The 11,552-nt window shown below is 38.9% G+C and overlaps 1 protein-coding gene across 1 annotated transcript; it reads right to left on the bottom strand.

The window, feature by feature from the left end:
- Window positions 1-247: 247 nt before the first annotated feature.
- On the bottom strand, window positions 248-10,891 carry LOC148330672 (inactive pancreatic lipase-related protein 1-like). Its single transcript, XM_088305487.1, has 13 exons — window positions 10,804-10,891; window positions 10,659-10,713; window positions 9,785-9,929; window positions 9,530-9,656; window positions 8,354-8,488; window positions 7,421-7,529; window positions 7,154-7,273; window positions 6,283-6,399; window positions 5,211-5,329; window positions 2,679-2,808; window positions 1,824-1,938; window positions 780-947; window positions 248-361 (listed from the first exon to the last, which is right to left on the bottom strand). Exons 2-13 carry the CDS (start codon window positions 10,711-10,713, stop codon window positions 292-294), a joined length of 1,410 nt encoding a protein of 469 aa, XP_088161613.1. The 5' UTR covers window positions 10,804-10,891; the 3' UTR covers window positions 248-291.
- Window positions 10,892-11,552: the final 661 nt, after the last annotated feature.

The following is an 11,552-nucleotide window of genomic DNA, read 5'->3' on the forward strand; positions in this document are numbered from 1 at the left end:
AAGGATTTTGGAGCCAGTGGGCCCATGTGTGATTTGCCTGGTTAATGTTGAGGTGCCCTTGAGCAAGGCGCTGCCCTCACCCTCCCAGGCTAATTCTCTCAGAATTTCTCCTTGCATGCCGCGTGAAACATTAAACATTCAGCACAATGTAAATTAAATCATAATGTGTATTATACATAAGATCTTATGTAGTGATGTACCCATATCAATGTGTTTTGGGTGAATGAGTGAAGACAAATTCAATAAATTGAATCCAAGATGTTTATTGAAAGGATACTTGTATTATGGTGATTAAACTTGGCATGGAAGCACAGACTGAATCACATTCTCTGCGACGTTTTCTGGTCCACAGAAGTAAGAGCTGCAAGAGAGGAAGAGCAGAGATTAACGGACAACATTTAAGACTTTAAATGGATACTGACATTGACATTTTGAGTGCATATAACTTTATTTTTAAAATGAATTGAATATTTACGTTTTGTTAGGACTGGTATGCCAAAACACATGCATTTATTTTAGTAAATACATATATTAAAGTATTTTTTCCTTTTATGTTTCCTCCAGCACAAATGTAATCCTTTTTCAGTGCATTGCTGCTCTCTAGTGGCCACTCATAGTACTACACTATATTAACTTGAAGATAGCAGCTGAACTGTAGAAACATGTCGAGCCAATTGCCAACATGAAACTGATTTGTTTTGTATGTTGTGGAAAAGTAAAATGATATGATAATGTGGGGGTATTTTCTGTTCTTTCAGTGACCACATTTGTTTACTTACACCTTCTTGTCTTTAGCCCTCAGCAGTTCCACTTTCGACGCTCCATACTTTGGATTCAAGGGGTTGAAGATGTGGTTGTTCCACCGAAATTTGACTTCCGTTACGGCAGTCACATCAACCTCGGCGTCAATGTGGATTTCATAGGTCTTTCCTGGCTTCATGGTCCCCCTAAAAACACACAGGACAGCTCACACAAAACAGTTCATGATGTTATATTTATATATATTGATTGAAACCCATGTATGGGACTGACAATGATATTGAAAGCTTTTCCGAGATATGTAGCCATTAATTGCTTAAATTAATATTGTATACGCATTTATTGGTATATTAGGTTTATGTGTGACTACAATAGCAAGTCACAGATTTGGGGGCTTTTTTTTATCTTTGTTTTGATGTTTGATTTTAAGTTTTGTCTGGCACAGGGCCGTTTCCCCCCCAGAGTCACCTGGGAAAGGCAGCAGCTCACCCTGCTGACAGCAAGTGATGTATGAAAGGGATAGATGGATTGTTCCAATATTGTTGGAGGCGGCCATAATGAAGAGATATGATTCAAATTGTGGTGACAAATGTTTCAACTGTTCCTTTGGAACCCCCTTCAGTGTAGTGTGAACCTGGACACCGGTTCAAAATGTTTGTAGATAAAAAAGAAAAAAATAATAATACTAATAACAATAATTAATTGAAATATAACAAAAATGTTCTCTTAGTTCCCCTGATAGTTCAGAATCGGACTACTCAGAGTACTAAGAGATAGGAAAGTTCCCCTCTCCAGTGCAATTATAAATAATAAATAAAAATAAAAAAATAAATAGAAAAAATAAAAATAGTTGTGAGATATTCACATTGCAACCTCTAAAGACCCTGAAATCATACAAATCTGTCAATTTAAACTGTTACATGGTCACACAAACATTTGCATTTTGTTACTCAACATAACCTGCAATAACAAGCATAGCTCTAGAAGTCTGGGAAAGTGTGTGATCACCTGAAACAAAACCTCTAATGGCCTTGTGTCATTTCATAATTCTTTAAATGCCTTACACATGAAGTTGGTATTCCTTTGTGGTGTCACTTTCTCCAGCAAGAGCCACAAACATGAAGCCTGGGTTAGGCCAGATGGGACCATCCAAAGTTACCTTCATATTGTAGCTGTAACCTAATAAAAAGAATTAATCAATTAAAAAGTTCACATTCTTTCAAAATTTCAAACTCAATACTTACATTTTCTCAACAATTTCTGGTACACCTTTCTAATCGCTCATGTTTTACGAACATTTTGAACAAACAAAATATTCACACAACGAATGAATGATGTAGTACTGGATGTTTTCCCATAGCTGCTGCTAACAGTGATGAATTAAGCAAAATTATGCATTGGATTTCAATTTACACACACGTCTTTTACATTCTGCACACGGTTTGGTATTCTGCTATCACTTTGTCTGGCTACCTGTGAATTCCTGAGCTTTGAGACTTCTACCGGAGCGAATCTGAACTTTAATTTGATAGGTTTAGCTACTCACTTGTTTGCTTCTGGACCTGTCAAAGGTGACATTATACATCATTAGGCTACCAGCCATGGTCTGGTGCACTGCATTTGGGTTCTACACATAGCGGTTGCGATCTATATGAAAATAAAGTGATCCTTACATAATTCATCCTTTACCATGACAATAACATTCAGAGCATTTATGACACCTCAATAATGATGTTAAGAATTTCATTATTGAGGTTGTTGAATGAAGTGGTTTGAAATAAACTGCTCTACTTGGGACGCCTCAATTATGAAAATGTTTTTTTTGTTTAAAGAATGTATATATCTACACATAGTTTGATGAAGTCACTCTCTATTTGAATAATGGTCAGGTCATATTTTAGGATAGACAGGGTACCCACGTCCAAAGGGTTCCGAACTGCCAGTGTTGAGGAAGTACTTTGTCTCTGAGATGATGTCAGTCAAGGGGAACCTGTCCGCATACAGGCCCATCAATGGACATTTGTCGCCAGCACACGGGAAACATTTTCCCTGGAAAGATAACACAACATACGTCAGCTTTAGTTAGATAGCACATTTCATACACACGGTTATTCAACGTCCTTCACATAATTAAAAATACATCAACAAAAAAAGAGTTAAAGACATTTAAAAGCAAAGACAAGAAGTTAAAAACTCCTATGTTTGTTCAGAGGGAAGATAAGGCAGATATTTGAATGAGAAGTTGCCACCGCAGTCTAACTGTGCGCATGGGTGGAGTTTTCGTCCTTTTGGTATTTTGCTCAAATTTGCACTGGTAGAAGTGGGCGTAAACGGGGCGTTCACGCCTTTGTGTGCCCTTGTGAGATGGAATTCTTTTCCCCCAGCCAATCTTCGCCGCATCCCTCATTTGCATCAAAATTTGGACAGTCAAAGGTGAAGAGTACGACATGCTTGAAAGTGCGGAAACAGAAATTAGACTTGCTGGGGTCCGTACATGACATTGGCAGCAATGGCAAGTAAACTGCAACATGAATTCGGTGACATGCACGGTGCACCACTCACATCCATTGAGCATCGAAATTATCTGACTGTACCTTGATTAAAGACAACAAAATTGCGTTGGACCACATGCAATGCAAAAAAAAAAATTGCAGATGCGCTGGGGGGCAAGTAGAAAAACCCAGTGAGGGGTAGTGCATTTATTTACCAACTTCACAAACACAATGTATTAGTCCATCAATCTGGCATGAAAATGACAAAGTGCCTATTTTTATGCTGAGCGCAGGCTACTTTCTGTTACTAAATTGGCGGATGACCTGAGCCCAATCCGTTGGTAGAAACGCTCAAGGCCCCAAAGACGCTAATCTAGACTTGCGCTGGCACAAAAATAAAGTTACACCCGTTTTTACGCCAAGTGCACGGGCATCAGTCTACCAAAATAGGGCCCTTGGTCTCTGTTGCAGTTCATCTCAAAGATGCCCGATGGAGTTGAGGTCACCATCGTAAAAGTTTTTTGACACTCAAGTCATCTATTAAAATTTTTATGGACATTACAGTCATGCTGACGCAGTTAGGGGCCTTTCCATCTTGGTGTGCTGCTTAAGAGTTTTCTATCTCAGCTCTTATTGAAAGAGTCAACAATTTATTTGATACATCGAGAGTATGTACAGTAACCGTGTGGGAACCAACTGGATATGTGCCCAGCATATCCTGGACCATACACAATGCTGGCTTTGATCAAAGCCAGGATAAACTGCCATTATCACCAACAGCTGCAGATACAAGTTGTCCCAATGGAAGACGCGAAGGAAGCCTGTTTATATCTCCCCACTGCTGCAACAAAAATCCAATCTTGCCGAATCAACTTCTAAAAGCAAATAAATTGTTCACAGCCGTATCGGTGTCACATTGCCGCAACAGGTGGTGGCTCCATAAACATGCTGCGATGGACATACCACCCTTCCACTCTTCTCCAATTCTTTCTCAAAGCTGTGAGATACTTTTTACACAGGCAACCAAAATGACACTGAATTAATTAAATTACAAACAGAGATGCATTTAATTTAGATTGGATTCACAGCTTGCTTCCTCCAAGACAATTTGGACCGTATGCTTTGTGGATTCTTACAGTTCCAGAATGGCTGTGCCCAGGGACGGAAACTATAACGGCACAGCACAAACGAATGCAAATTTCATCTATTTTCATTTTTCTCCGTTGCGTAGGTGACTTTTTGTCCAGTGTACAAAAAGCCGATATGACCCCATATTACAAAATCTAGTAATTAGCGCTCTGATCTATCAACATTTATAGTTCAAGTTAAAGTTAAAAAGTTAAAAAATAAAATAAAATACTCTGCAATTCTCGCTATCCTCTGCTCTCTGTCAATGGTGAAGAAAAAGTAGATTGACGCTGATATTTTATTAATATCTGCAAATACTGTTCTAGTTAGCAAACTAATTATAACGCAACAAGACATGGATTTATAAACTAAATATGTGCAATAGTTTACCATCATTCATGAATAAGCACTGAATATATACCTGAAATATTTTGTTGGTTAGTTGAAATGACAACTGATACGGTATAGTAACCTTGTTTTACGACAATCCCAATATTGGGCATTTTGAGGATGCGTACAGTGCTCCATAGGAATATATAATCATGTGGCACAAGACACACTCAGGCTCCGTACTTACTTCTATTCATTTGTTTGCTTTTTTGCTATTTCGAATCTAGAATCTTGTTTTTTTTTTTTGTTGTTTTTTTTTTAATGGCAATATTTAGTGTCGGTATGATTTTAGTACTGTGTTAATAAAGACTACAGCATGTACCTATTGACTGTATGTACAAATTTGCGTTAGAACTATAACTGTGTCATAAACGGCAGACTCCCTGTAACCGTCGGTTATTGTTATGTGTCAATTTGTCAGTTTGAGTAGAAAATACTTACAGCAGCAAAACTGTCCGCATCGGAGCAAGGAAACCCTACAAAGCCTTGTGGTTTAACCATACTCTCCTGGTAGTACTGGTAGGCTCGGACATGATTGCAGGGATCAAAGGTTTCCGTACCTGACAGGGGAGAGGATATATTTTAGCACCACAGGGGCCAAAGAGAAAGTAAGTTAATTTCTTCTCAGTTTCCGCACTGTCTGAAGACTGCACATGGTGTTTGATGGTACCACTTGCAAATTTCGAAGCCCCCAATCTGGAAATGTCAAGCCTGTTGATTGACAACATACTGTATGACAGTATAACATACTGGTTTAGAACTGCAACAAGAGACTGAAAGCCAAAGTTTTGAGTGAGATTTTAAAAATGTAGACCAGAGGTGCCCAGGTCCGGTTCTTGAGAGCCACTGTCCAGATTGCCTCCTTCCCCCAACACACCTGATGCAAATAATCAGCTCATCAGCAAGTTTTGGAGAGGCCGGATTACTGGATTGGGGCTGTCGACGATCGGACTTGGGTATTCAGGGAAAATAATATGAAAGATGTTTCGTACATTTCTGCGTTCGGTTCGGCTTTTAGGGGCCAAGTGGTGATGACAGTGAGGCAGACAGCCAGACGGTATTGTGCGGATGCAGACATACTGTAAGAAGTCAAAGCTTCCATTGTGTTCTTTATCAAATCAGGAAACACTATGCTCTAGCACATCCAGTTCAGATGTCATTCTAACTCTCTTTATGTGGACTCAAACAGGCAAAGTCAAGTATGCAGGTAATTATGACAAATGAGCTGCGGCCATGTTGTTTTTTTTTCTCTCTTCTTGTTTTTTTTTTTTGTTTTTCTCAAATCTTTGCTCATGTGGTTGCAGCAGCAATACTTAATTAATGTTGAGTCTGCAATTAAGTCACAAATTGAATGTTGAACAACGGGACCGTTGTAATAGCTTCACATGACAGTATTTTACGTGATTTATTTGTTGGCATGAAAACAAAAAAGACAAACTCATCATCTTCATCGAATCATAATAAACTCCCAGCTCATAAGAATATCATTGTTTTCCATGTCGGTTCGTCTTACCCTCCCAGATAGCATCCAAGTCTGTCGGAGTGCCTTTGTTAGCTTTGCAACCAGGCATCAGTTCTCCTCCGTTGGGGTAGAAGTCAATGTGGCCAATGGGTTGGGACATCCCAAGACCTGCACGTTTGAAACCAAAACAAGATCAATTGGATAAAGACTTGAACAGTAAGTCCCACATACACCAGAAGTTAAGGAAAACAATTTCCAGTTAAATCTCTCCTGTAATTTTTTTTTTTTTTAATCAAGTCCGTAAAGACTCACCAGTTGGTGCAGATATTGCTACTCGATTGCTGACTACAACTATGAGAAGAGATCCTATTTCTCCACAACTATCCTTACCGTACAAGCACCCTGTAAAATCTAAAATAGGATTCATATGCCCCCTCTTTGCCTGCCAACTCTAAATGTATCATCTTGGGGGGAAAGAAATCATAATAAGCGATCTTGGAAGTCAGATCATCTGTCTGTGGTTTTCTGAGTCCCCAAAAACACAGATGGGGAGGAAGAACCTTCAGCTAGAAGGACCCTGTGTGACCATTCTAAAGATTAGAAGCAAAATTGAAACCTGTCTTACCTTACTGTTACAGACCTTTCCATTATGTCCGGTAAGCCTATCGCTAGGTGCCGTTTTCTTTCAGAACACACACTCATCTCTATTATCTATCTTTTGATTGCGACAGATCTTAGGACTCTTTAATGCAAGTTTAATGATTGTGGTCTCTACTCTACACTTAGTCCACTTGAACTTGTGCATAAAACTGGACTGACTTAATTCAACTAAGTTTAACATTTTGCTCTAGAATAGATTAATTTTTATCCAATCCATCAATTCCATATGCACTTTAAACATTTTTACCAACAATTTGTGTACCAAGTTTTGTGCTGAAAGGATGTCCGTCAGTATGAATGACATCAACAAAGGCGGCATCAGATGTGTCCAAGCGCACTGCTACATTCGTCTCATGGAAGTATGGCTCAGTTGGGTCCAATCCTGCGAAGTGAAGAAAGACGGATCATGACCAATGTTGGTGTTACCAAATAATTGTAACATGTACAAGGACCGCCTTTTAGATCATAATGGTGCATGTCGAGATATAAAAGAAGCTAAGCAATGATGTTTTGCATGTGTCGGGTTTACCTGTGATACGTGCAAGTCCGGTGATCTTGCTACCAATTTCGCCAGCAACATGAGCGCCAAGGCTGTGACCGATAATGTGGAACTTACTCGCTGTCTGCTTATAGTTGCCCTGACGAGGAAATATGTTCAAGTTAATCATATTGAACCACAAGCTGTTAACCGCACTGTCATTGAACCTGTTTTGATGTTCGAAAAAATGAAGTTTGTTTTGCAATCGAAGTTGGAATCATATTGACAACTCCAGAAATATTGACCAATTCATCAATGGCGCGTGTGAACCTGGGGAACATGCTTTTTTCCTGCCAGATTACAATAAAGTGTAATTGCACATCCACTCCAGTAGCTGGCAGTGGTTCTCTCCTTGCCCATTGTGCGCCACGAGTATTACCTCGACGGTGTAGGTTTGTTTTGCAACAAAAATGCTATTATTAAAGTTGCGGCGGAGAGTGGGTGGTGATGGGGGGGTGCGAATTATTTTCTTCTTGGTAGGGGGGGGCGTAACAGAAAATAATTGAGAAGCACTGGTATATGCACATATAAATATGCAGAAAATACAGCTTGGGTAAGAAGTGGGTCAATCTAGCCGTCAAAGTTCAATATGCTAAAATGATATCATCGTTTACTAACTCGCAAGCTGATTGTCCAGATTCATGTGTTGAAACAAAGGAACTTGATTTCAGAGTCTTTCTTGGAATTGTGGAATTGCAACTCGGTTTGGTTTGATATTTGATGAGTTTTTTGTTATTATTTAACAAAATGAGTGCATTTGTCACTAAGCAGCTCTAAATGTGGCTATTCTTAAAATATAGATCTCTACAGTTAAAGACAATTCGATAATTGTTTCATTCATTCAGATCATGTTCTCCTTAAAGCAATAATCTCTCAGGATGATGGTTTGCGCAGTTTGCAAGTGTGAAGGGCCAGTGAATGTACCATGAGAAATGTCATCATGGATGCCACCTGTGCAGCGAGCACTCTGCCATTATTTGCTGCTTGGGCATACTGAGTCTTCACACCGTTTTTCCACTCCACGGCGATGCAGTTGACATTCTCCCAGATCAGCATAACCTGGATAATGAAATGCAATTGTCATTTTCATCAACCAATATAAAGTATTTACATTTTGCAATGTAGGGTTGCTGCACTTGAATGACAAAACAAAAACTTTGTCAATGAATGTATTATGTACATTTATGAACTTTAATTTTCAACACTGTTGTTGTGACTTTGTGCTTATAGATTTGCGGGCCGCTGCAAGTCACTCAGATGATTTGTTTGGCACGGTTCATATACTGGCTGGCTTTCTTGGCACAAACCAGCAGCAGTGCCTGGGTATTGGAAATGCCAGGACTCAAACCTGCACAGCCAGCACAAAAGGCACCAGCTTGTACCACTAGACTACCAGTGGAGTGGTTTTTATATTTTAATAGACAATAAATAAAATCACATCATATTATTAGAAGAATTTCACAAGTGACAAACTGCACTTCACTACTGCTGCATCTGAATCTAATTTTAAAATTGGAATAAAGAGTGCAGTTTTGGAAAGTGAGCTAATATACCCAAAGTTGAGCTTTTCACTTTAACAGTGCACTAGGTTTGTTCAGGAAAAAAAAAAGTTTTAATGTTATGAGAATCGTCGTAATCGAAACACATGGAAGTAAAATTCCAGCACAATTGTAAATGCACCATTCTGAGACTAGCAGCTGCTGATTTCCTCGAGAGAGCTGCCAATTTAAGTAGACGGCCAACCGAAATATGTTGTTTCTCAGGGACAGATATCTGCTGAAAATGTACCATTTAAAAATAGCCTCTGAAAACATGCATGTTTTTTTAAACATTACAATTACACTAGGTTTACATTTCCATTCAATTCAGAGGACATTATGAGATGACAGAAATATGTTCACAGTGTTCCTAATAAATCTCCTTTTTATTGGGTTATTAAATTATCATCCACTTCTAATTTGCATCTTATTAAGAAGACCTTTATCAAAAAAATGTTGACTTAATTCTCGTATATATTACAACTTTTCCTTTTGCATGTGACCCTGATACAAACCACATATTACCCCAGGCCCAATTGGGTGACACGAGCACATTTCTAACCTTGCACATCTCTTGGGGCCAGTCTTCATCCCCTTTTGGCAGATAACCAGGAATGATGAATCGAGTCTTTCTCATACCGCCGTAGTTTGACGCCTGGATGGTTGAGTCAATCTTGATCTCCTGGAAAGTTCAACAGTAGTTAAGATGCAAACTGCTTAATGACTGGTAACTTTGTGGAAAAAAAAATCACTTTTTTCGATTGTCAAAAGAGAAAGGAATAAAGATGAATTGGCAAGCTTGCTTCTTGCCTGGTAGTAACGGTTTCTCTGGGTGAAGAGAAGGAAACGGGTGCCTAACTTCTCAGCATCCCACGGGAGGGCACTGACAGGTCTTTGGGTGGTTCCTCCCCATGGAGGATGGTCATTAAAACAACCAAGCTCACCTAAACAGACCTCAGCAGCTACACACATGGAGCACATGACGTTACATCATATTTTTGACAACATGGACGAGTCTTTTTCTGGCCCTCAGTGAACCATCCGTCCATCCATTTTCTATATGCTTCATTCTGTTTTCGGTTGTGAGGAGCTGACTAGCTTCAGTGGAATGGAAGACTAAGTAAGACAATCTACAATAATGTAAAATTTTGGGTAATGTGTGAAACGGTAAAACATCTGAAATAACAATTTTGCTCAAAAGGCCCCCTAATAATGCTCTTATTATGTTATCAATAATTAAGGATATTAATTGATGTTATTCATTGATCACAATAATTTGGAAAAATATACATATATATATGCAACACTTTAGTTCTGTAAATGATTGCCAGTGCTCATATGTCCAAATGATCACTTCTTCAGCATGTCCCATCACTGTGAGCTATTTTTCGACTGGCCCATGGGCTAGTCATTTGGTCCTTGGGGGCAACCTGGTGCCCACCAGCACCACGTTGTTGACAACAGTCAAATGTTACCAAAAAAAAAAAAAAATCAAAGGTAGGCTGACAAATAAAAGATTCTTTATCTATGATGAATGTTCAGTGGATCAACACAGTAAATTTTACATTTTTAGATTGAACTACTAAAAATAATAAAATCTTATTGAGATACACTTGTACTCAAAACAAACAACCCCGCCAAAAAAAGAAAAATCATAGGTTTCTGTCTTGTAAAATCAATAAATAACTTACCATAAGATGCACCAGCAAGTAAGCAGACGAGACTGAAAGTCCACATTGGCGACATCTGTTGAAAGTAAATTGACAGGATATGATATAGATGAAAATACAAATTATAATAATAATGAACCAATTCAGAGTGACGAACGTCATTTACCGTAAGGTCAGGCAAGAAGACTGCAAAACGACACTGTCTTCACTCTGGACTGATTTAAATAGTGCAGCCAGATGCCGGAGTTCATGAGCTGGTGGGAAATGGGCAGATGGCAGAAGAACTGGTAAACGTATACCTTAGAGCGGGTCATGGGCTTCAGACATATTTCAGCCTTCACCTTTGGGTCACTGTAATCAGTATGGAGTTGAGAAATCTGTAGTCAGCCACCCCTACCAAAAACAACTTAGATAATAACGCAAATATCGTAGCATTGCATTGCATTTGTATGTATATCCCTTGCACGCAGCCAGGCTTCTTATCATAGGATTACATGACTCAGGCATCAAGTTACAGAACATGCAATCTTGGAGAAATTAAATTGTTGGAAAAATATGGTTGGGTGGGTTTGGGTTATCCATACAGAGCTCGCACTTCTAAAAGAAGTCAAGAAGAAATAGCACTTAACACAGAACATCCCATCCAGTAGTTGGAGGAATTATGTATTGGAACATGGAACGTGTGGTGATGTGGTTCAAGAGCTCAACTCGCTTTCAATTTTGGTCCAAACATTATTTTTATTTAATTTTTTTTAGTAATAGTGAATGCCGTTGGCCCTTCAAATCGTAATCGCGTGAACTAAAAAGTAACCTGTTCCGGAACAAAAATAAAAATACCGCACATCTATTTCACTTTTGTTAATTTTGTCATTTTAGTAATGATGGTACCATTCCATCCACCCACAAATTAAAAAA

Source organism: Idiotropiscis lumnitzeri, chromosome 9 (assembly GCF_059441095.1).
Source record: "Idiotropiscis lumnitzeri isolate Australia: NSW breed Sydney's pygmy pipehorse chromosome 9, RoL_Ilum_1.0, whole genome shotgun sequence".
Taxonomy (NCBI): Eukaryota; Metazoa; Chordata; class Actinopteri; order Syngnathiformes; family Syngnathidae; genus Idiotropiscis; species Idiotropiscis lumnitzeri.

What these genes read in the sequence shown, in the direction of transcription:
- LOC148330672 (XM_088305487.1), bottom strand. Translation starts at nt 10,713, where the DNA reads ATGTCGCCAATGTGGACTTTCAGTCTCGTCTGCTTACTTGCTGGTGCA. An exon ending in ACTTGCTGGTGCATCTTATG is followed by an intron (nt 9,930 to 10,658) that starts GTAAGTTATTTA and finishes CCATGTGTGTAG; the next exon opens with CTGCTGAGGTCTGTTTAGGT. An exon ending in CGGACTTGCACGTATCACAG is followed by an intron (nt 7,274 to 7,420) that starts GTAAACCCGACA and finishes TTCACTTCGCAG; the next exon opens with GATTGGACCCAACTGAGCCA.